The following is a 22,328-nucleotide window of genomic DNA, read 5'->3' as shown; positions in this document are numbered from 1 at the left end:
CTGACTACTATCAAAGTAGCCGACCCGCCGTCTGGCAAAACGTGCGCAAAAATGTACCCTGTTAAAAATTGGCGATAGGAACTGCGTTTCAAAATACTATAGGAGTTCTTATAGCCGACTGAAGAAGGCGATAGAAAATCATATAGCTGGCTGTAGAAAGTGGAAAAAAATCATACGGCCGGGCTACATGAAGCGATAAAAAATTATACAGCCGGGCTATAGTTCCTATCGCCGGGCTTTACACTTTACCGCCTGGCTTTACACTTTACCGCGTGGATGTTACTTTTTCGCCATCGGCTTTAAAAGGTTATAAGAAATTGTGTAGAAATTTGCGTGCTTTGTAAATCCTTAAGTCTGTACGGAATCACCTTAATATTTACAAAACGCACATTATATTTTCCTTTACTGTATATTTTTTTCATCAATTAAAATGAGAATAATCCTTACAGAGTGTGCAAACGTTTCAAAGTCATAAGTTGAAAAACGCTGACTCCACGAGATTAAATATTAGAGCTTAACACAAAGCGGAGCGGCGGCGCAATGGCGCCTACAAACCCAACAGGGATACTTCACGCATTGCAATGCGTGAAGTATCCCCGTTGGGTTTGAAGGCGCCAATGCGCGTTTCGCGCTGGCTGCCCGCCCGCCGCGCCGCAACATACCACGGCGCTTGAAGCAACTATTTCACACCAGAAGTATTGCACAGTATCATACAAAATTGCAGGCATCCTTCAAAAGTACGGAGCTTTCCTCGCAAAATAAATCAAGATATTACGGCCCAAAAAGAGAGCGGTAGTCGAAAAACTCACCAAGTCCTAGCATCCGTAATTAGTAACGATTAGCATACATTTTATCGCCAGGCTGTTGCTTAGTCGCCATCGGCTATAAAAGGCCATAAGAAATTGTGTTGCCGGCTATAGAAGCTATTGGAAATCTTACAGCCGGCTGTAGATCCATGATATTTTGGAACACAGATTCTACTGCCAATTTTTACCAGGGTATTTTTGAGATGTGACGTTGTGACATCGGTTTTGCATACATTTTGGATGGTGGGAAAGGGGGTATGAATATGAACCCCCCCACAAATTCCCTAATGCGCTGCCACACATGTCTGAGATTTTCAGGAATTTCGCACCGTTGATTCTCCTTCGAGAAATCCGTAGTCAATGCCCTCTCTCAATGAAAAATTTGCCCGTCATTTTGGATGCAAAACAAACGGACCACATTCACCTGGGGATTTTTTGACAAATTTTGCCACTTGACCGGAAACACTTCGTGCAGACACTGTAGGGAAAATCTCTTCGGTACGCAATATTTCCGTAGTACTATGGGTTGCCGAATCCAATCATGCCATTGATTTGTCCCTATCACGCATCAAGTTCCAAAAAATTTAATTTTCCCGCGGAAACTTCGTTTTTAAAGGAAAATCTCGATTTTCCGAATAATTCCTAGATGTGAGAGGGAAACTGAAATCATTTTCGGGCTTAGCACTAGAATCTGCTTACAAATTTCTTGAGTTGTTTAAGGTGCGGACTTGTAACTTCTTTCTCCGGGCCGTGTGCATTTTTTTCTTTGAATAGTATTTTGCCTTCCTTGCGAATTGAAGGCGTTTTAAGATGCTTCCAGCCGCTGTATGCTTCACTGCTTCGACGCATTACGGCGCTATTTGGGCCGACGTAATTTCGTAATTATTCTCCTAGGGCTGAATGAACAATTTTTCCCGGGGCTGATGGCTTTTTGTACATTTCTCAAAATCTACATTCAACCGAATGAACCAGGTTGTTTTGGAGCCATTAATTTTTATGTACCACTTCTACTAAACTAAGATGACTAGGTACAACGTTTCAATACCGAAAGTAAAAATGTATGCAAATATTTTTTTCTGAGTCATAAGTTTTGAAATTTCTTTACATGATGATTACATATATCAGTACTTATTACTTGCTTTGTGAGCGTATTTTTCCTCAAGAATATTCAAGTCTTTTAGATCAGTCCTTTTCATTTCTATTCTTATGCCATTCTCAGAAAATTCAGAGACCATAATAGCCACAGCAAGTCAAAAAAGGCAATCGATAGTCTCTCATCTTATTGATTTGTTTCAGAAACGGATGCAGCTAGAAAACATGACAGGAAAACAGACAGACATAGCCACATGGCTTGGCCTTAGCCTGATGGGAGTTCAGTTTGGTGTCCTGGCCCGGCTCACCTGGTGGGAGTATTCATGGGATATTATGGAGCCCGTCACATATTTTGTTACTTATGGCACTGCCATGGCATGTTACGCTTATTATGTTCTAACAAAACAGGTGTGTTATGAGTCTTTAAATTCCTCTTTAGTATTTTATTGCACTTACTGTTTTCAATACAAGTGCAAAGACTCCAAAAAAAGAAATTCCTTTCTTAATTTGCAAATGCAGGAAGTACCAGAATGAAGTTTTACTGTCTCTCTCTCCTCTCCCCCCCCCCTCTCCCTCTCTCTCTCCCTCGCTCTCAGTTTTTTAGTCACCATATTTGGAACATCAGCTCCATAATAATTAATGAACAAGTGGATTGGTACTTTGTAAAAATCTTTGTCTTGCATTGAGAAAAAAAATAGAAGGAAAACAGGACGTGTTAGGTAAGTATTTTTGTCAAAATTAGTGCAACCTAAAATTGACTGGAAAAGGTAACTTTTTAACAGGGATGAATGTACATATTAATATTTTTACTAAGAAATTTTGATGACTGACCATATTTTTCTCCAGGAATATGTCATGCCTGATGTTCGGGATCGACAACACCTTCTCACACTACACAAACATGCACGGAAAGCTGGTCTAGACATCAATGAGTACAACAGACTGAAGGATGAAGTTGCTGAAGTTCAACGACACCTTAATCGGTTAAGGGATCCTCTTCTTCCACTCCATAGGTTACCTCCTTTGGCAGAAAGTCCTGAGACTCCTTTCTCCTCATTCGAAGCTCATCACTCAAAATTAGAGCGTGTCAAACAGCAGCTGAGAAGTCTTCTCTCTTTCTCCAAGGATTTCTCATCACCACTTATTAAAAGCAAAGTTAAAGGGTCATAAGATTCAGCCTCATTTTCAAGGTCAGGGTGCAGTCTTTTTCATTTTTCACACATAGCCAATAAACGAAAAAACAATAAAGTATGTGACTCTCTCTGCGTCTTACAAAGATATGTGACCAGCTAAACCAAAAGCATATAGGATCAAATTTAAAACTGTCTCCAAATCTGAGCATGTAGAAACTGTTCCAGATAAATTACCACTTTAAGAGAATTGCACTTACTCACATCACAGATATCCATGTATTTTTACTTTTATTTTTATTCTATTTTCTAATTAGGCTCGACTTGTAGTCTGACAAATGACTAAATTTCTTTCTTTCTTCTAATTCATTTTTGCTCTTGTATGTAGCTAAGAAATCTTTCAATTTATTATAACTGTGACACTGCAATTTTTTAGCATTTATAACTGAATTTCAATTTCAGGTCATACATGAAAGGTGGTCGCCATAATTTTTTGCTATCAGAAGAAAGTATAATTCAATCTTGATTACATTGTAAAAAGCTTGTCACATGGTATGAAACACAAAAGAAGCACATATACAAAAAATTAAACTAAGTGATTGTTCGGATATTTTGAACCATGACTACCTACTTACCAACCGAAAAAAATTAAAATTTTTCAATTTGTATTTCTTATACCTAACTGTGAAAAAGTTGATACCTTTTATTATTTATGAACCAATTCCAATTACGAAGAAAGGTCATAGAGGAAATTAGTTGTGTTCTATTAAAAGAATGATAAATCGTTGAAGTTGAATTGAACAAGGTTTGTCTTTTTTGCATCATCAGCAATTCTTGAGTCTGCAATCTAAATGCAAAACTCAGCTTCACAGCCTTTGCAGCACCTGAAGATGTAACGATGAGTGTGAGAAACCATGTTTATTACCACAAAAGATTTTTTATATTTTGATTCCAAGAAAGAATAATTTCATCTTGACCAATTGAGCTGATGTCCAAACCAAAACTTTCCACTCAACTTCCTGAAGGAGATTAACCCTGACCAAAAAAATTAGGCTTAGAAAAATATGGTTAATGAATTTGCAAATTTTAGCCTTATTTTTAAGTGTATAGTTCAAGTAAGGTCGGAAAATTACAAGAATTCCAGCCTTATTTTTGTACAGTTTTGAATTATTCAAAAGTGACTTAATGGTCACTGTGAAAATCAAAAGTAGAAAAATGTTTTTGGAACGAAGGCTGTCAAGCAGTATTGTCACTATCCGCTAGTTTGTATCATAGTACATATATATTTATTTATTCATTTGTTGATTTGCTTGTACGTTTTCCAGAATATGTTCTTTCACGATTTTATTGAGGAAGACAAGTTTTCAATGAAATGACTTGGATTTTATTGAGAGTTTCTCCTGTTTTGATCCAGTGAATATGTACTTTCTAGAATTGTCAGTGTTTTTATTATATGAATCTGCTGCACATGTTTAAAATCATTTCAAGTGTTCTTAACTTATTCCTGCAGGAATTCTATTGCAGCTGAATGCCCATCAATTTTCCAGAATATGTCAAATAAGCTCTGATAGGGTGTTTAACGTTCATAGTGGTACTAAAAAATCTCGACAGATCATAGGATGAATATTGTGATGTAAACAGTAACTTTCCTACTTCAGGAATGTGATCATTTATCATGTTATAAAATACTTATTACAGAATTTTCGTCACCTGAATCAACTTAAATTTAAGTACATCATTTTTGTTTTTTGCAGGCTTTCATGTCAAAATGTTTAGCACGTGTTCCTCAATGATATCTAAGAGGTTACTTAAGTACTTAGGAGGATCGTAAAATTTTAAAGTAGGTAAAGTCTGATTTTGATTGACATCACTGACTTCTGTCAGGTATGTGAAACAAACTTCAAAATCATAACTCAAAGCCTTTCAAAACTTGGAGGGCTTGATCATACATATTGATGGTGGAACTACCGGAACGGGTACTTCATTCTCATTTCATTTCACTTAAGGAAAAAATATCAAGGCTATTGCCTCAAATTTTCACAGAATATTCTTTACTTAAAGAAGAAAAATCAAGAAAAGTTTCAAAAAATGACTTCGAGTATTTTTCAACGTATGAAATTCAATATGTCAGGAAGTTACAACTTTGCAAAAGGAGTTATATGCGTTCCTGAAGTTTCACCAATGCTATATTTGAATAATTAGTGATGATTACCGTCTACTGAAACAGAATAATTTAAATTTTATGAAAACTGACAGGATTGAAGGTAATTTTTTATTTTAATGGATTGTGCATTTGTCCTATCCAAATTTGTGCTTTAATATTCTGAACGCACTCGTATTTTAACATTTTAGGCTAATTGATAACTTTAACTGTTCTGTTCCCGCTTTTAATCTGAAGTTCTCATCCATCAGAAGTTATTTTTACAGTTAAAAGTAAAAGATTAGAAAGTCTTGCATCTTTATGAAGATAGTATCAATTCTTTTTGACTTCAACTCAGCTGTAGGCAGTTAAATTTTATTATTTACAGTCATTAGATCCATTTTTGACCTAAATACTTATTTTTCTATCAGTAAGAAAATTTTATTGTTTCCTCATGCCTTTTTTCCAAATTTTTCTGAATGTAAGTGTAATCCACATGTTCGATACAGACGAAACAGTTTATTGTATTTTTCCCCTTGATACACATCCTGGAATCTTTAGAACTTCATTGTAACCTGCATGTATGTCATTTTGCTATCGGTTTTGGAAATGCAACAAGCTCATGACATCTTTTTTCTCTGGGGAGGCTAGTTTCCCATTCATTTTTTGCGCAAATATATATTTATGAAAGATCTGGAAAATCAGGATTAGCAGAAAATTTTAGAGAACTGATTGTTCCTATTTATCAAACTGACTATCTATAACATTTAAAAGCAGCCAAATAATTGAACAGCTGAATGATTTGATAGATAGAATTTTTTGGAAATGCAGTTACAACTGTTCTTTTTATCATGAATATAAATCCTTTGTTTGTTATTTAAAGTGTTAATATGTTTATAATCACTAAATTAATTTATTTATTTACTATCAAGTGTAGTTCATTGACTTTCACTAACTATTGGATTGGAGATTTCTCTCCTATTTCGCTCTGCCTAATTTTAAGATTTTTCTCTTTTATCAGTTTATTTTTGATATATTCTATATGTATTTAATTCTTTATTCTTCCTATTAAGTGCATATTTTGCTCTCCAATAGTGTATTTACCTTCGGAATCTACACTACTCTTCATTGATTAGTTAAACCTTTCCAAAATTTGGACGTACTATATGATATTATCTACAAAACACGCACAAGATTATTCAGAGTTCAGGTATCCTCTTCTTTTTACCTTCTTTTACTTCTCAGCTTGTTTAGTTGGTTCCTTGTGGTAAAATTAGACTCATCGAGTGAAAGGACAAATGGACTCAAAATAGGGGGGATTTTACTATAAAAAAAATATGAATGAAACAAAAACCTGGAAGAATTTAATGAATTCAAATGGAAGTCTCTGGCCTATACCAAGACTAGACAAGTTGGCCAAGAATGCTGAGATCAGAATTTATTCCTTTTGCCCTCATCAAGCATGCATAGGGCTCATTTCAAATTGGAGTGAGTTTACATACCTATTCATTTGTAAAATGTAACCAACATTTGACCAACTACAACAAATTGTATCGCATCAAATAATAATATGTTTACAACCAATCATTCTTTAATTCAGTTTTGATGATCATGAATACGATTGTTGGTATTGTAGTTGTTATTACTGTTCTCTACTGTTTAGGTACTTTGATGAACCAGCTTTTAAGACTTCGTCAACTCCTAATTTCTAAAGAAATTGCTCCAGAAGATACCTTTAAGAAACACTACTTCCGGTCGTTCATACCTGAATTACCTCTTGAGAACAGTAATGTCCCACGGTATATTTCATTTTCATTTGTGTATAATCAGTATATAATTGGCCTTAATTTAACACATTTTATGTTAGTGCAGGTAAATTACTATTTTTGCACAGAAACAGTGCAATAATATTACTGCACATTGTTATGTAGTTGAGTTTTTTCTCAATATGTTTTTTTTTTTCTTTCCTTTTTTTAAGTTCATTGTTTTTTAATTGTTCTCCTGTACCTACCTGTTCAGTAGCTGGGCTTTTAATACTGATTACAGCTTTGTATTGCATAAGTCCTCTGGGCCTACAACTTACAGATAATGAAAAGAAATCCAATCAAGGAAAGAGGTCCTTTTTCAATCAAGCTCATAAAATAGTGTTTGATTCTCCTTTTTCGAGAAAAAATCAATATCTAAAGCTTCTAAAAATTAGACTTTAAGATTTAAGAAAGAAACTCTTAAATGTTTCAGTCCAAAACTGAGGAGGAGACTCAAAGACAAGAGTGAATTTTGTGGCCATCTATCGGTGGGGTCCCAGCAAGCGTATAGCAAGAGTATAAATGTTCTCTATTAATATCTGAGAAAACGAAATTCTCACCTTTTTTCTTTTCAAAGTACCTCTTTTTTTATTGGTTTTTTTGTTTTGTTTCGGTAAGGAGGAGACCAATTGACATTTTTTCTTGAAGTAGGTATTTCTAGAGTACCGCTAATAGAGCTGAAATAAAGTGGCTTCTAGAATTGGTAAATATTAATTAGTTTTCTCTCATAAAATCTGTAACAAGGGAACAACTATTTCAAAAATTGAGTCTTATGTTCCTCTGGTGGCACTATGTACACCTGCACTGCTCATGAGGCAAACATACTGCATTGAAATTTCTTTTACTTATATTTTTTCCATCAATATCATGAGAATGCTTCGCTCGAAATTTGTAGTAAAAACCCTGGTAGCAGAGTTATATAACGTCTTATGTTCTCAAAAGAAAAATGAAATACATTTCTTTTTGATTGAATGTACCTAATAATGACATGAATACAAACATAATATAAAATGTTAAAGAAAACTGCTTTTTTCTCCTGTATTTACTTACTTTTTATTTAAGAATTATTATTTTTCCTTTATTTTAGATATTATATATAAATGCAGTCTAATATTTATGGAGAAATTGGGTATATACAAATTAAGAGTAATAGAGGATGATGACAAAAAAAGGGCGGATGTAAAAAGTACATTTTTAAAAAAAACGCATTTGAACCTTTGATTTGGCTTCCCAACAAAGTGTGTAGATCATTAGTTAAACCAGAAGCTATTCTTTATAAAAGAAGTTTTGATCCATCAATAGTTAGGGGAAAAAAAAAGTTCATGAAAGGGTGCGTATTTCAAGATGGTCTTCAATTATGCTCTGTTTTGCCTCTATCAATTAAAGTATTTACTGAGTACGAAATACTTCAATTGAATCAATTACAGTCGTATCTCGTCATGAAGTTTTCGAAGGGCATTAAAAGTAGAACGTTGTTTTTAGGAAAACATTATTTTGCGAAACGTTATAATGAGATGCGACTGTACATTACAAATTAACATATTTTATCAAATGCTTTAAGGGCAAAGATAATCTTACATCACTCTGGACGAACAGAGTTTGTTCTGCGTAAGAATTATACTAAAGGGAACCCAATACAAACCGGGTGACCTTCGCCCTGGCCTCTAGTTTAATAGTACGCAGTTAATACTGGATTGATGAGGAGAGCATTTCAAACGAAATGCAGAACGTCGTCCAAAAATTTCATTGAAACATTGAAAAAAGCGACTCGAAAAGCTTTGCGGTAAGGTCTCAGAAACGCTTTTTTGGGACGTTTTTGAGCGTTTCATTTAGAAAATCTGCTAATTCAGGTCAGAAATCTTTTGAGAACGATCAGATAGAAAAAGGAGGACAGCGGATCCTTGTGGCAAAACAATGAAACTAAGATCATTAAAATATGACATTGTTTTTATAATAAATGTAAGCAATTGATTCTTAAGTACTTAAAAATATTTAAATACAGTTATAAAATCATCTTGAATTTCATGTACTTACTCAACTTTTAATACATTTCATGTGAATTTTTCTTGCATTTTATATTTATTTGTTGCGCATACTTAGGAGATTTATTTCATATCCGTGTACATTTTCTGTAAATCCATAATTACTTAATTTCTTCCATTTCTTTTAATTAAAGATTATATAATGCTGCTACTAGGGTATACATGTACATAGGTACTCATTATGAGGAGATGCCATTCCCTGACAAATATTCGGAGAAAATATTTATAAGTCTTTGGCATGGAATATTTTTTTAGAATAACTTCTTGCTTAGCTCAAATTCCCCAAAAGTGTTGAATTGAGTGCAAGAAACAGGAAAAGGAGACACATTTTAAGCTGAGCTCATTGATTTTCTTCAAACCTTTTGTCATACTTAAGTACTTAAGACTTTGTCTGCGTTGTTGTTTAATACCTAATCATTTCAAATGTTAAGAACTTATATTTTTGATGAAGTGAAGACCATCTTAAATGAGAAGAGAAACACAAGAGAAGCCTGATGAACTTAAACAAGAAGATAATTACTTTAGTTTTTCCTCTAAGATTTCATTTTCGGTTCCAATTTAAGACTTATAAAGACGAACCAAGTTTGAGGCTGCTGTAATCAATGCCCTGTTGCAGAATTTGTGGGTCACAGAATCTTTTTTTTTGCCCTGTTGTTTGTTCTCTCAATGAAACTATATGTTTAATTACTGCGCTCTATGAAACTTGAGGTAATTGTTTAGACTAATTTAATATTTTCAATTCAAAAATCATTATTTTTTTGTATGTTTTTATCAATAAATTTTTGAATTTCAATGTATGTTTTCATTATTTCAATTACTTTCAAGCTAACGTTTTTTTTTGTATTTTCATTGTAACTTTAAGACAGTTTTTCTGCAATTTCATTACTTGACAGTCAAAAAATAGATCTGTCAACTGTCATCAACTGGACTGAGTTAAGCAGAAAGGAACCAACCCACATTTTGGAAAAAATTGAGTAATGAGTGGTTTTGAACTCAACCTGTGCTCTACTATCTATCACCAAAAATTCAAAATTTTTGTTGGAGCAAATTTTGCAGAATTTGAACTTGAAGTTTATCTTTTACATTGAGTCTTATGCAGGAGCCAAACTTTCAACCTCTTTTTCTCGGTTCGATCCTGATGTGGCTTGGTTCCTTTCTGTTTAACTCCGTCCAAATATTATTACTTCTTAAAGTAGATAGACTCAGTTCAAAGAAGCCATAGGGTCCCTTTGGAAAATGTCTACATCAATTTAACAGATATTGGGGAATATGCCCCCTGACTGACTTTTGCTAGTAGTCAGGAAATTTCAAGTTGAGGCACAGCTAGCGCGCACTTTCCAAGAAGTCGTGCTGATTTGGATTTGATTGGTGTTAAATTTGATGCATTTTCTATATTTAAAACAGTTCCTCCAAGAGTCTCTTACTCAAAGTTTCATGATGTCTGAGACCAAATCTACTGGAGGGTCTCTATCAAAAAATTTCAAAATTTTACACCCATTTCAAAGCACATTTTAAATTTTTGGAGCAAAATAAGTATACACAAAAAGTACCTTGAGAAATACTAATGACTAACGGCCACTAATTAGACTATGCCATCCAAACAAGAGAATCAAGGTTACTTCAAACAAGGGGCTTGGAAGACAAGGTGCAAAAGAGCAGTTTTTACGGTTGCAGGGAATACTTGTGCTTTCAAAATTACATCGAGCCTTATGGCGGGGAGAAAATTCAAACTCACTTATTGATGCATGAAAATTGGATGTCTGTAGGTAGTGAATTTTTTACAGAATATATTCCAAGACTATCAAGTGACCTAGCCTTCAGAGGAGAGTTCAGTAGAGAGAAGAATGGAGGCGACAGAGACAAACAATTCCTTCTCAGAGTAAATGGACTTAACTAGATATTCTGACGAATAAGGGATCAAAAATGTATTAATTTCATGTCAGATTCTTGAGCGTTAGTGTGTAAGTATACTGGGGGGGGGGGGGGGGGTGTTTGAGTGGAAAATGCAAAAAAAAATGGCAGAGTATGTATTAAATTTATTTATTTCTTCGCATAATATTATAAAATTATAATGTAGTCTCATTAAAATACGGATAGACATTAGTTTCATAACAATAAACAAACCAGTGGTTCTCAAATTTCAAATCAAGAAACAATACATAACATTGAATTTCATCAAAGGCATTAAGTATTGCAAAGCATAGGGGCTACAAACAGCGATATCTTTACACTTTACTCCAGACACTATTAGGAGAGATATATTTAATGGACTACACATATCATGAGTTTCACTCATTAGATTCTGATGATAAAGCCAGGTCTTTAATATATGTTTTCGATAATCAAGTTTTGGAGTCTACCTGATCTACATATCTTGCCGTTAATTATTTTAGTATTTATGCAAAAAAATTAACGTTAGTCTTTCAATGCCTTTCATTTGTCCTGTTCACATTTGAGGAAATCGGTGCAAAGACTTGCACAGTCAAAAAACCAATTTTGAAAGAAAACTTTAACAAGCCCTGATGAGAAGTTTTCTATCGTATTTTAAGCCTCTTGGGATACTTCATGAATGTATAAATGAAGACGTTGATATTTAACCTTTAACCTCCCAGCATTCTTATAAACCTTACACAATGATGAAATATAAGATTAGAGAGATTTCACTACTTAGAAATAAACCGGACAGCAAGCAAGGTGAGAGGTACTTCAAATCAAAAAACAAAGCTTTCAACATATATTGCACAGAGAGGAAGAAAACTACGTTTCCCAGAAATGTATTCTATCAAGGAAATTGATTTCTAGTTAATTTCTGCTTTTTCTCACACTTCTGACAAAGGTTATAGACTCATCTCACCATAAATGAACACAATTGTCAATAAAAAAAAAGAGAGAGCCATTTCAAAGCTCAATCTTCTTGTACTTCAACGTTTGGATTATCATTAATGATGAAAGCAGAATACGGTAGCCATTTCTATGATAACATTTAATACAGGGATACTTTTTTCCATTCTCGGATGCTGTCTCTTCAAGTCTAGGGGAAATTGATTGAATTAGTAAAGTGGGCTTGCAGGCATGGAAAAGGAGAGGAGGATGTGAAAACCTCAGAAGCATTAACTTCTTAAGTTATTAAGCACGGATGAAAGCCCTCTGATCCAAGAACTACCTTGGAAAGAGGAGGAAACACATAACTACATGAGTGACCAATGAAATGAAAATGCCTAGAGAATTCTTTTACCTTCGTGTTTCAGCAGGATTAGGATTAAGTGCTCGGTTCGGCTTCCTACAGTAAATATTAACACTGAGAATACCTGGTGTTCTTAATAAAGAAACATTTGGTTACAATTAAAAACTCACACACATCTTCCAAAGGTGAGGAGAGGGGTGAAATCCAATATAGGTAGTAATTAATTTGCACCAAGAGCTGGTTGCTCCCAGGCAAAAATTTGAGTGATAACAGAGCATTTTCGGCCCATATTAAATTTGAGAGCTTTTGTCAATTGATGACGGAGTATTTTCATAAGCGATCCATTCGCTGCTCGCTAGGTCAAAAAAAATATTTTAGCATGCCTGCTGCAGTGAAGCTCTGACATTCTTCCTTCAGATTAAACGTATGAGGAATTTGTATTACCTAACACAAGACATGTGTAATTGTGATAGTCTTTATGGTCAAACCATTTAAAGAGAGTCGATTAAAATTTAAACTTTTGGACTATTTCAGTTAAAGACAATCCAGCAAATTTAGAGACAAGTAAGAGCTATCCTTTGATACTTCAATTTCAAGAGTCCAAATTATTAGGTTTGCCAAATTAATGCTCAAGAGATGAACACAAGAAATCAAACTTGATTCGAAATAATTTATTCAGGATTCTACTACATAAAGAGCAGATATTCGTCAAATTCTTGACCCCTCTTTTCAGATTGAAACGTAAAAAAACCAAAATCATTTTCGACTAATTAAACTTCATTTTTAAAGTAATGCAATTGTGATAAATAAATTAGATCATTGGAGGCTTCTGCTTTCATTAGAATTCAAAACTCACTAAAAATCGTTCATTCAAAATAAAATTAGTTATGGGATAATTTTGGGGGTTGGCATAAAAATGAAATCGGAAACAGGTGTTCTTTGCTGGATGGTTCTTTCCTAGAGTGTAACAGTGAAGACTTCACAAGTGCATACAGAGAAGCTGACTGAATTGGTTTAAATTCTGATGATGCTGTTACAAGAAAAATTGAAAAATCTCATAGACCGAAAATGATGTGAAAATAGGTTTGTCTCTACACAGGCAATGATGGCTCAACCGCGAAATAAAAAAACTACCTTCCCTCTCCTCAGCAGAACAAGTTTGAGCAAATGACAGGGTCATGAAAGAAAGAAAAATAATACAATTCGACAAACTAAATGATCCTTAATTAAAAAAAAAAAAAAAAAAAAAATGGATATCGATAAAATATATCTATTTCAATTTCTTTTTACAAACAACGTTATTGAACTTTGACTATAATAGCTACTTTCAAGTTTGATAATAAACAAGCTTTTTTAAGCTTAATTTTTGGATCGCGCTGATTATAAAATAATACAATTTGCCATATTCTGTATTGATACCAATTTTAATGCTATCCTCTCTTCAGGAAATAAGGCATGAGCCTGTTGACACCTATGCTGGAAAAGTTTTTATAACGAACGGGAAGAGTCCAAAAGTTCCGTGAATTTGTTCTGAAGCTTGTAGTCCCTTTTAAAATAGTTCTTTTCGTCTTCTAATTTTTTTGAGATCTTTAAATTTTAAATGCATTATAGTTTTCACCAAGCATTGGACCTGCTTCTCTTAGTTGTAACGTATCCTAACTAATACGTATTGCTTTCGCACTCACAGAACTTTCTCAAATAAAGAAAAGCATAACACTTTGAACAACCATGATGGTTACTTACATACCCAACTGGTTCCACCTATACCACAGTCGAGTCTCATGCACAGCATGAAGATGAAAAAGGCGCTAATACCACCAGAATTACAAAAAAGGAATCAACCATGATTTTTGACATTTTGTGGAGTCTTCAGCGCTCGGGACATCATGACAGTCAACATGTTAAAAAACTAACTAGATAATATGATTAGGATAGTGTTCAGCCCCAGTTCAATGAAAATCTCAACAAAGTTATCATGTTTCCTGCATTGATACAATGTGGTTAATGTCTCCAGGCAATTAAGCGCGGCTGTTTCCAACGTACAATGGCAAAGGATTGATTGCATGTCTAGTAGCATAATAAAAAGGAACCAAAATTTATACAAAATATAAAAAAAATTCTCTTTACACACGACATGAATAATAAGATACAAAAAATTGAAAAGAAATTAATGATAAAATTTAAAATTAAAGATATAAATCTAATATGCATACGGACATAGTTACACATTAAAATTTTCGTACAACTAAGCAGCGAAAAGAGGAAAGTACGACCCAAACTAAGAACGTAATAAATAATAATAAAAAAAAAAAAAAAACTGAGATAGGTGGTTAAAATTTGGTTTAAAAGAATTTATTGCCATGGAGAAATAACATCAGAGAATGAATATACAAAAAGGGGTTATAAAAACTTTCCCCTGCCTGCGAGAGAAGGGGTATAACCGAAAGCTTTAAAACATAACACGAGGGTGATATTCGAGGCACAGCACTAAATTCTTACAACTAAGTCTACAAGAAAACAAAAAATCAAACTAATTTTTTCATACTTCACGTGTCTTACTTAGTTTGGCGATCTGTTATGACTTCGCTCAGATTTGTTGCTTTTTTGTAAAAATGAATAATGATATTGATAGATTGTTTTAAAAAAAGAGGGGAAAAAAATTAGTAGATGAAAGAATGAAGTAAAAAATAAACTGAAAGAAAAGAAAAAAATATGTAACATTTTGGAGACGTGAAAATAAATAAAAATTGAATAACGTGGTAATTTACGATAGATCTGTGAACAGACAAAAGACAGACAAAAACATTAGAGAACTTGAAAACAAAAACGCAGGTAGAATTACTCTCTTATAGTCAAAGGCAGAGAAACACAAAATTTTTTATCCAAATTTAGCAAGTTCTCAAGACTTATTTATAGAATTTGGCGACAACATACCAACATACATTTAGTGTTCCGAAAGGGTAAATTTTGCTGAATGCACGGTAACAAGAAGAATTGGATAGAAATGGCCGATCTTCACTGTCGCGGAATGATCACAGCGTAGCCCAGTATCGCTTATCACAGTATGCAATTGTTCATGCGCGAAAATTCCTTGACAGTGCACGAAATTCCCTAACTATTCCCAGTTTTTTCCTAATGCTTGCCACCCTGAGTTTGTATGCATAAATTAACACAACCTTCTAGTTATTCTGCATCTCACAATTTTCAAGTAGATATTGACTTCATAACTCATTGCTCCGAAAATTAATAAAAGCAGCAGGGCAATATGGGAAGAGAGTTCTACAGCAAACTTTTTACTGTTTTCTAGGATTTATCTATTGAGCTACTGATACAACGCTCATTTGAAAGTTGTCAAAAGACAAAAGCCTACAAGCAAGGAGCCTGGTTCTTGGTATAGTACCTATATTGGTGGAGTACGGACATGTCAGTGAGGTTAGGTGATGGAGCTCTTACGGCCCAAAAGAGCAACCAGTCTATGAATTCAAATTATACAGTGTGAATCATAATTACGATGGGTCTGTTGCAAACTTAAACTAGAGCAAAACTAAGAGTTGTTTCTTAAAGAAAATGTCTCAAAAATCACAATGAGCGCATTGGCAAATTCTGTAGTGCACCCCTAACTTCACAATCAGTAAAAAAGATATGCATTTCTTTGAGGTTCCCCCTTCAAAAACGATACTACGGCACAGGTGAACATTTCGTTCGAGGAGTCATTCCATCCAACTCCTGCTCAGTAGGATGTTTTGCAATTTTATTCAATTATTATTATTTATTATTTTTATCATAATATTCGCAATATTATGATATTCGCTTCCGCGTGCAAGTCAAGGGAAGTACAAGGTCAATCAGGGCAGATATCTCTTAACAATCTCAACTCAAGGAAAATGTGAATGTAAACGTGCCAATTGTTAACAGATGGTTAGAATCTCTTCCTGTCACGAGTGTTTTGGTGGATTGGTGCCGGTCTTATTGAATATTGAGTAGAATTCTATTCAGCAGGAGTTAGATGGGACGACTCCTCTAACGAAATGTTCACTTGTGCCATAGTATCGTTTTTGAAGTGGCAATTAAAAAAACGCAAATTTCTGAAGCAGATTGTGCAGTTAGGAGTGCATTTCAGACTTTGCTAATGTGGTCACAGTGATTTTTGAGACATTTTTTTAAAGAAAATTCTTATTTTTGCTCTAGCCGAAGTTTGGAGCAGGCCCATTGATACGATCCGTCATTGGTAAAGCGCATATTTGGCCTAGTTTTTGCATAAATTTTCTCATTTCTGCGGATGAACCCTTATAAAGGAACATTCTTGGCCATTTTCATTTGATATTGAAATTCGAAGATCGGCAGTGACATACTTTGTGTTCGAAGGTTGACTGTACTTTTGGGCCCTAAGAGCTCCATATTTCAACATGTTCGAACTCTCCCCATACATGTAGGTGCTCCAGGTTTTGGTTTGTGGACCTAAATCTATTTTCACTCATATTGGAAACACACAATTACTGAGTCCTCAAAATGTTTTCTTTACGCCAATAAGCAAGTGAGTACCTAATTAGCAGCTTTTAAAGTAAGATCAAATCAGTATCTGATTTTTTGGGGCATTTTTCGTATTCTCATTTTTCATCACATAATTTGTACTAAATGATATGAGATACTAAATGGCTCTCCTTAATTAAATCTTCAATGATTCATTTCACTCATCAAAAACTGGAAATCAAAAATTTCAATTTTCCAAAGTCTCCATTTCCATTTCACCCTAATAAGATGAAAATTGAATGAGTGAAAAAAACTCCCGTTTTTTTCTTGAAATTCCCCAACATATTGAGGTAATTTTTCCTTCCCCTGACTTGAGTATTTTCACATCTAGGGGGCATCCTAACCGATAGCAAAACCTCTTAATTGTTAGATTAATGAGCAAGAAAATAGTAAAGACAAGGAAAAAATACTTACAACTAGGCGCAGCAGCTACTTCAAAACGTCTTTGAAGCTGGTCATTAGAGAACTTGACGAATGCTTCATACTGTTCTGATAGTTTCTGATAAAGAATGCGGTCATATTCTTCCCTTATTTGGATTTCTCTATCCTGAATCATCCGTTCACATATTAATCCAACCTGTAAATGTGAAAAATTGCAGTGACGGATAAAATAAATGAGTGTAACTGAAAAAAATACAACAATTTGGGAAGCTTTGCGAAGTTTAAGATTTTAGAATTTTAAGAAGGAAAAACCCTTCACACCAGTGAGGACTTACTGGCTCTTCACACACTAAGATGGACCTACATAATCCATTGGTTCTCATACATTCGACCAAACTTGAAAAATTAGGTGATTCCGTCGGTGGGAACTACGATATTCGAGATATGCAAATTGTTTTGCATTCTCGTCTGTACCTGAGAGGCAGTTAAGTGCTTATAGGCTCAGCTGGTACTAAGACTATGCCTGTAGATGGACTTAGATTACCTGTTCTTTATGATAAGAGGATATTTAAGTTCATTTAATATTTAATTTTTTTTTTTGAGTATCATGAGTGTATACTTTTCATCATTATAAACTCTTCTTGTGTTTATATATTCCTTCTTCTTATTTCTGAATTTACGAACCAGGAAGGGGGGGGGGGGTGCATCTCATAAACAATGTCTACATGACAGGATTGGATCCCACCACCAAGGAGCACATGCCAAATCAGAGGCAAGAGACGCAGTTTACTCTGCGACCACATGGCATCAACGTGGGTAGTGTGTGCTTGGCTTCTGAGCGTGAACCGTACGCTTGCTGGAAGTTCGCAGTTTTTAAAAATTCACTGTGGTTCTTCTTGAGTCCCATAGTGGGAATGGTTGTGCAACATGTCATAGCACCCTACAGATTACGACCTTCTAAAATTTCATCAAACTCCGAGGTAGACAATAAGAGCCGCCTCCTTGCGGGTGGCACTAATTATCCAGGAAGCCTAAAATTACAATCATTTGGATTTTAGTTAGCCTTGATCAACCATCCCATAAAATTTGGTGAAAATTTTAAAGAGGAAATTCTATATATTCATATAAGTACACATAAAAAAGTGTAAAAAACAGAGGACAGTACCTGTGAAAGCGTAAATAGAGGTTTGTCAGGGTGTGATGTAGCTTGAGCAGTAGCAAAAGAACTACTCGGCGATCCAGGTGCATCTGTTACACAATCTGTGGAGTCGTTACTGTTGGAGTCGTGATTTGGGTTAAAGTGCAACTGTTTTCTGCGATGTAATCTACGGATTTCTTCTCGAACACGAGCAGCCATGATTTCTGTGATGAAAAAATGAATGGAATCAATATAAATCATTAGGAAATGATTACATGGCCCTTAAATACATTTTAAAACAAACAAAAGTATTTGGTGATATGGCACCTTACACTGTGAAAAGACTTCAATCTTAATGCAACTATAAAACTAGACAAAAGTGCAAAAACTTCTTGACCACAAGACTGAACAGTTCAGCCTGTAAAATCATTTTATGATTGAAATTCAGATCTGAAAGGATTGCAGGACACTACTGAAACACCTCGAACATAACGGTTGGCAAAAGGATTTCTAATTTGAAGAAACATCTCTATTGAAGGAAGTGCTTAAAAGCCAACTTTGGGGTTGCAAAAAACTAGATACTGTCACATTCTTGTTGGTAATTTGCATCAGGACATGTTTAAATTTTATCCAGAGATGTGGCATAGTGTGGGAGATATTCTCCAAAGCACCGCAAGATTATACATCTTCAGTTTAGCATTGAAAGCAAATGCTAGAATCAAAATGGCCTTTCTTAAGCTGCACACTTACAGTGCGTAAACTTATTTGGTGTGGGCACTACCTACTGATAAAAGAAGGATAGTTCACAGGGAGATGAGGGTTGAGTTCATGAATATAAGGCAAAATTTTTAAATAAAAAATGATGAAAGGTCTCTAAGTGACACAGCAAACCAGCATGTTGTCGGAAAATTGAAACTAAGTTTAGGAGAGTAAATCGGACAAGAATCCTCTAGAAACTTATAAAAAGGTAAAGTTGCGTAAAACCTCTTTTTTCAGGCAAAATTATGATCCAACACCCCATAGTGCAACAGGAAACACAAGATGTCTCCACTAGATTTGATTATGCAACTTTTCTTCATTGAGTGGTAGCTCATACACTGAGCAATTAATGCTTCATTCCAGCACAAAGACATAAAAGACAAAGGGAGACAAGAATGGCTTATGTGCAAGTCATGTACTGATTGGGTACTCCGTAACTTGCACAAGGTTAGGTTGACGGAGGCGGTATGCCGATTGTTGGGCTACCATGCTAGTCTAAAGTAAAACAAAAACAATTGCCTTCAGCACTAAAACTGGGCCTTTGAGATGTGCAATAGATGAGAGCTAAGTTTCGTTCCGCTGACAAACGTCCTAAGCACAGGGGTGCGCAGATCAGAAACTAGGTGAATTAAATGATCAGCAAGAGAGCGACCCTTCTATACAAGGAACTAGTAGTGTTGGTTAAGAGGTTGAGAGAAAGAGGAAAGGCCTCAAGTGCGATTATATGAAGGGTAAATTAAACGCCCCTTCTTGGCCTGTTCCAGCGCTTGAAAAATTTGAGCTGAAACGGCGGAAAGTGGTGAAAGTGTGGAACTTTACAGTTTATGTTCAGATACGAGGAGAGCAATAGAAAGAAAATAATATGACTAGACATTTAGATGGGAAGAGGCAAGCAAATGCATCATAAGGTCTCCATCTAGATAAATGAGTGATCACACCAAAGGGCCATTGTGAGTAGGTACAAACCTGGGGTCAATTTTGGGCTCACTTCGCCGAAGGGCGAGGATCTGCATTCCTGAGAGGTCGTAGGAGGAGAGCTTGACGGTGAAACACACATTGGTACGCATCTCTGCCGTTTCGTAGGCCTTTGATGATGGACAGGATCAAAATCTAGCGATCTTTTGAGTGTGGCGCAGGCCATTTTCGCCTAGTGACGTTCTACTGAGGAATGGAAGTGAAACGATCGCGCGACCTGAAGAACTTCGCACTGAGCTAGCGGACGGTGAAAATGCAAATGGTAGTTAGCAAAACGACGAAAGAAAAGCAGTAACAATGTGAAACTACTGATTCACTGCACTTAGATTTTACACGGATGGCAAATGTGTATGACCTGACGAGATCGTCAATATGGCTTCCACTAAAGCAATGCAACAAAATAATCGTTTGTATCGAAATCATGGGAAGATCGATTTTCGATAGCGTCGCAAGTACAGCTGATCCGTTAGGGATGCCATAGTACCAACCCTAGCACGTAAGATATTTTTTACACTTTGCTAATAAAATAGTAACTCCGGATTATAAAACATTTTTGTTCGTAAATATGACATTCTCTTGAACTAACGACATACTTATAGATAATTTTTTGTCATTCTTCTCTATATCGATGTGTTTTCTAGTTCCGTCGTGGAGCTATTTGCTTAGTTTTGTTTTGGCTGATTTGGTATCATTGGTAGGATGCTCTTTTCAAATATTCCCCGCCAAATTCAAAAACACGGAATAAGCATTTTTCCAATACCCCCTAGACTGACCCAGGTCAGTCTATAGGGGGTATTGATTTTTCGCATTGACAAGATTCCGCACTTCAAAGAGAGTTATCGATGATGAGATCGTATGAAAAAGATTTATCTTGTGAAATAATAAAAGTGGGAAAACAGCGAGCGGAGCAAGAATGCTTCCACACCGCCCAAAAAGTTCAGTTTTAAACGGGTCCAAGATTTTTTCGGAGATCAAACTGTGCTATCAATTTATCAAAATTAGGTGTCGTTTCCGTGTCTGGCCCCAAGGTTTGAGCCTCAACCCATATCCTGGATTCTACTTTTTGTCACCCCAAGGCAAGTAGAATTGTTCCCCCTCCCCAATAATGTATTTTGGTGGGGAAATTATCTAGGTGCAAAGGAGGGTTTCAGGTACCTCCTCTGGCAAATTTTCATCGAATGATATCCCTATTTTGTAAGTTTAAACTTATTTAAACAATCTCACCTGCAAAGCTTTGAAACACAAAATAAAAAATTGGAGGTATTCTTCTCCGCTCCGATAATTACCGTTCTTAAGTAATTACCTCGGTTGTCTGCTCTGAAAATCTGGGCATACTTCTGTACCTTTACTTAATTAGGTAAGCATTTCTTAAAATAATTTTTTGCTTAGAAAGATGGAAATTAAGCGTTTTAGACGAGACGGAAATGTTTTTGAGTGGGACAAATTTAACTCCGCAATTTTCAATCATATTTTTGAGAGCTTGAAACCATCCACTCAACTTGACGTAGGTATGACTATTATGAACTTTGAAAAAAAAAAAAATGTTGATCAGCTTTCGGTTAATTTTGAACAAATTGTTGCGCCAGAGTTTTTTTTTTTTTGGGGGGGGGGGGGGGGTTGGATATCAAATATTAAATGGTTGCCTTTTACGGGAATATATCCAAGACGTGTAATAAGATTTGTTCTGTACATTTCACTACTTCTTTTACCTCTCACCTACGATAATCTGTCCTCGTCACATTTCTACCTGAATTTTTTCAATGCCTCACAACAGAGTCTTGGCGCGAGAGAAAGATGGAAACAGTTTTCTGGAGGCTATCTTTGCCATGAAATTACCCTTTTTTTCTGCCCATTCCAACCTCATATATTAACAGTTAGTTCTTAATTCAATGAAGACGATTAATCCAAGGAAGAGCGGGACTTCAAAACCAGGTGGCCGATCATCAGGTGTTGCTGAGACTGAGCACAATGTTCTCTGCCATTAAAGAATGTCTTTTTATCTTGAATTTTTTTTTTTTTTTTTCGTGACAGCGCCTATTAGGTTTTGCATTTCCTCTGTCCACGAGAGATGCAAAAGTTCACTGAATTTCATACCATGAAATTTCATTGAGAAAATGTCTCAGCAAAATGAAATTTCATTTCGTATCTCTGCTGTCCACTTGGTTGACGAAACGCCTTCAATTTTCAAAGATGCAGTAAGAAAGACAAAGATTGTCATCCACCACCACAACGTGTTACGCTTTTTTTGTAAATGACAGTGGAAGAATGCAAGACGGGTTCGTGTCGTGATGACGCAAACTCGATTCGCTACGAATGAAATTTACTTGCCCGAATGACGTCACGTTG

The 22,328-nt window shown here is 35.3% G+C and overlaps 2 protein-coding genes across 4 annotated transcripts in view; one reads left to right on the top strand and one right to left on the bottom strand.

The window, feature by feature from the left end:
- MCU (mitochondrial calcium uniporter) overlaps nt 1-9,808 on the top strand; it is a 389,493-nt gene extending 379,685 nt beyond the window's left edge. For all 3 annotated transcript variants that reach the window (XM_072298277.1, XM_019060585.2, XM_072298278.1), the window contains 2 exons: nt 2,103-2,306; nt 2,745-9,808. In XM_072298277.1, the coding sequence (XP_072154378.1) occupies nt 2,103-2,306; nt 2,745-3,068 (528 nt within the window). In that variant the 3' untranslated portion in view covers nt 3,069-9,808. The remainder of the gene's footprint in view (nt 1-2,102; nt 2,307-2,744) is intronic.
- Nucleotides 9,809-11,039: 1,231 nt separating this feature from the next.
- On the bottom strand, nt 11,040-20,391 carry LOC109043396 (akirin). Its single transcript, XM_019060589.2, has 4 exons — nt 19,974-20,391; nt 18,276-18,472; nt 17,144-17,306; nt 11,040-14,974 (listed from the first exon to the last, which is right to left on the bottom strand). Exons 1-4 carry the CDS (start codon nt 20,146-20,148, stop codon nt 14,964-14,966), a joined length of 546 nt encoding a protein of 181 aa, XP_018916134.1. The 5' UTR covers nt 20,149-20,391; the 3' UTR covers nt 11,040-14,963.
- Nucleotides 20,392-22,328: the final 1,937 nt, after the last annotated feature.

The sequence above is a fragment of the Bemisia tabaci genome, chromosome 3 (genome assembly GCF_918797505.1).
Source record: "Bemisia tabaci chromosome 3, PGI_BMITA_v3".
NCBI lineage: Eukaryota > Metazoa > Arthropoda > Insecta > Hemiptera > Aleyrodidae > Bemisia > Bemisia tabaci.
Note: the sequence above shows the minus strand (reverse complement) of the source record. Positions and strands in the feature narration are given on the sequence as shown.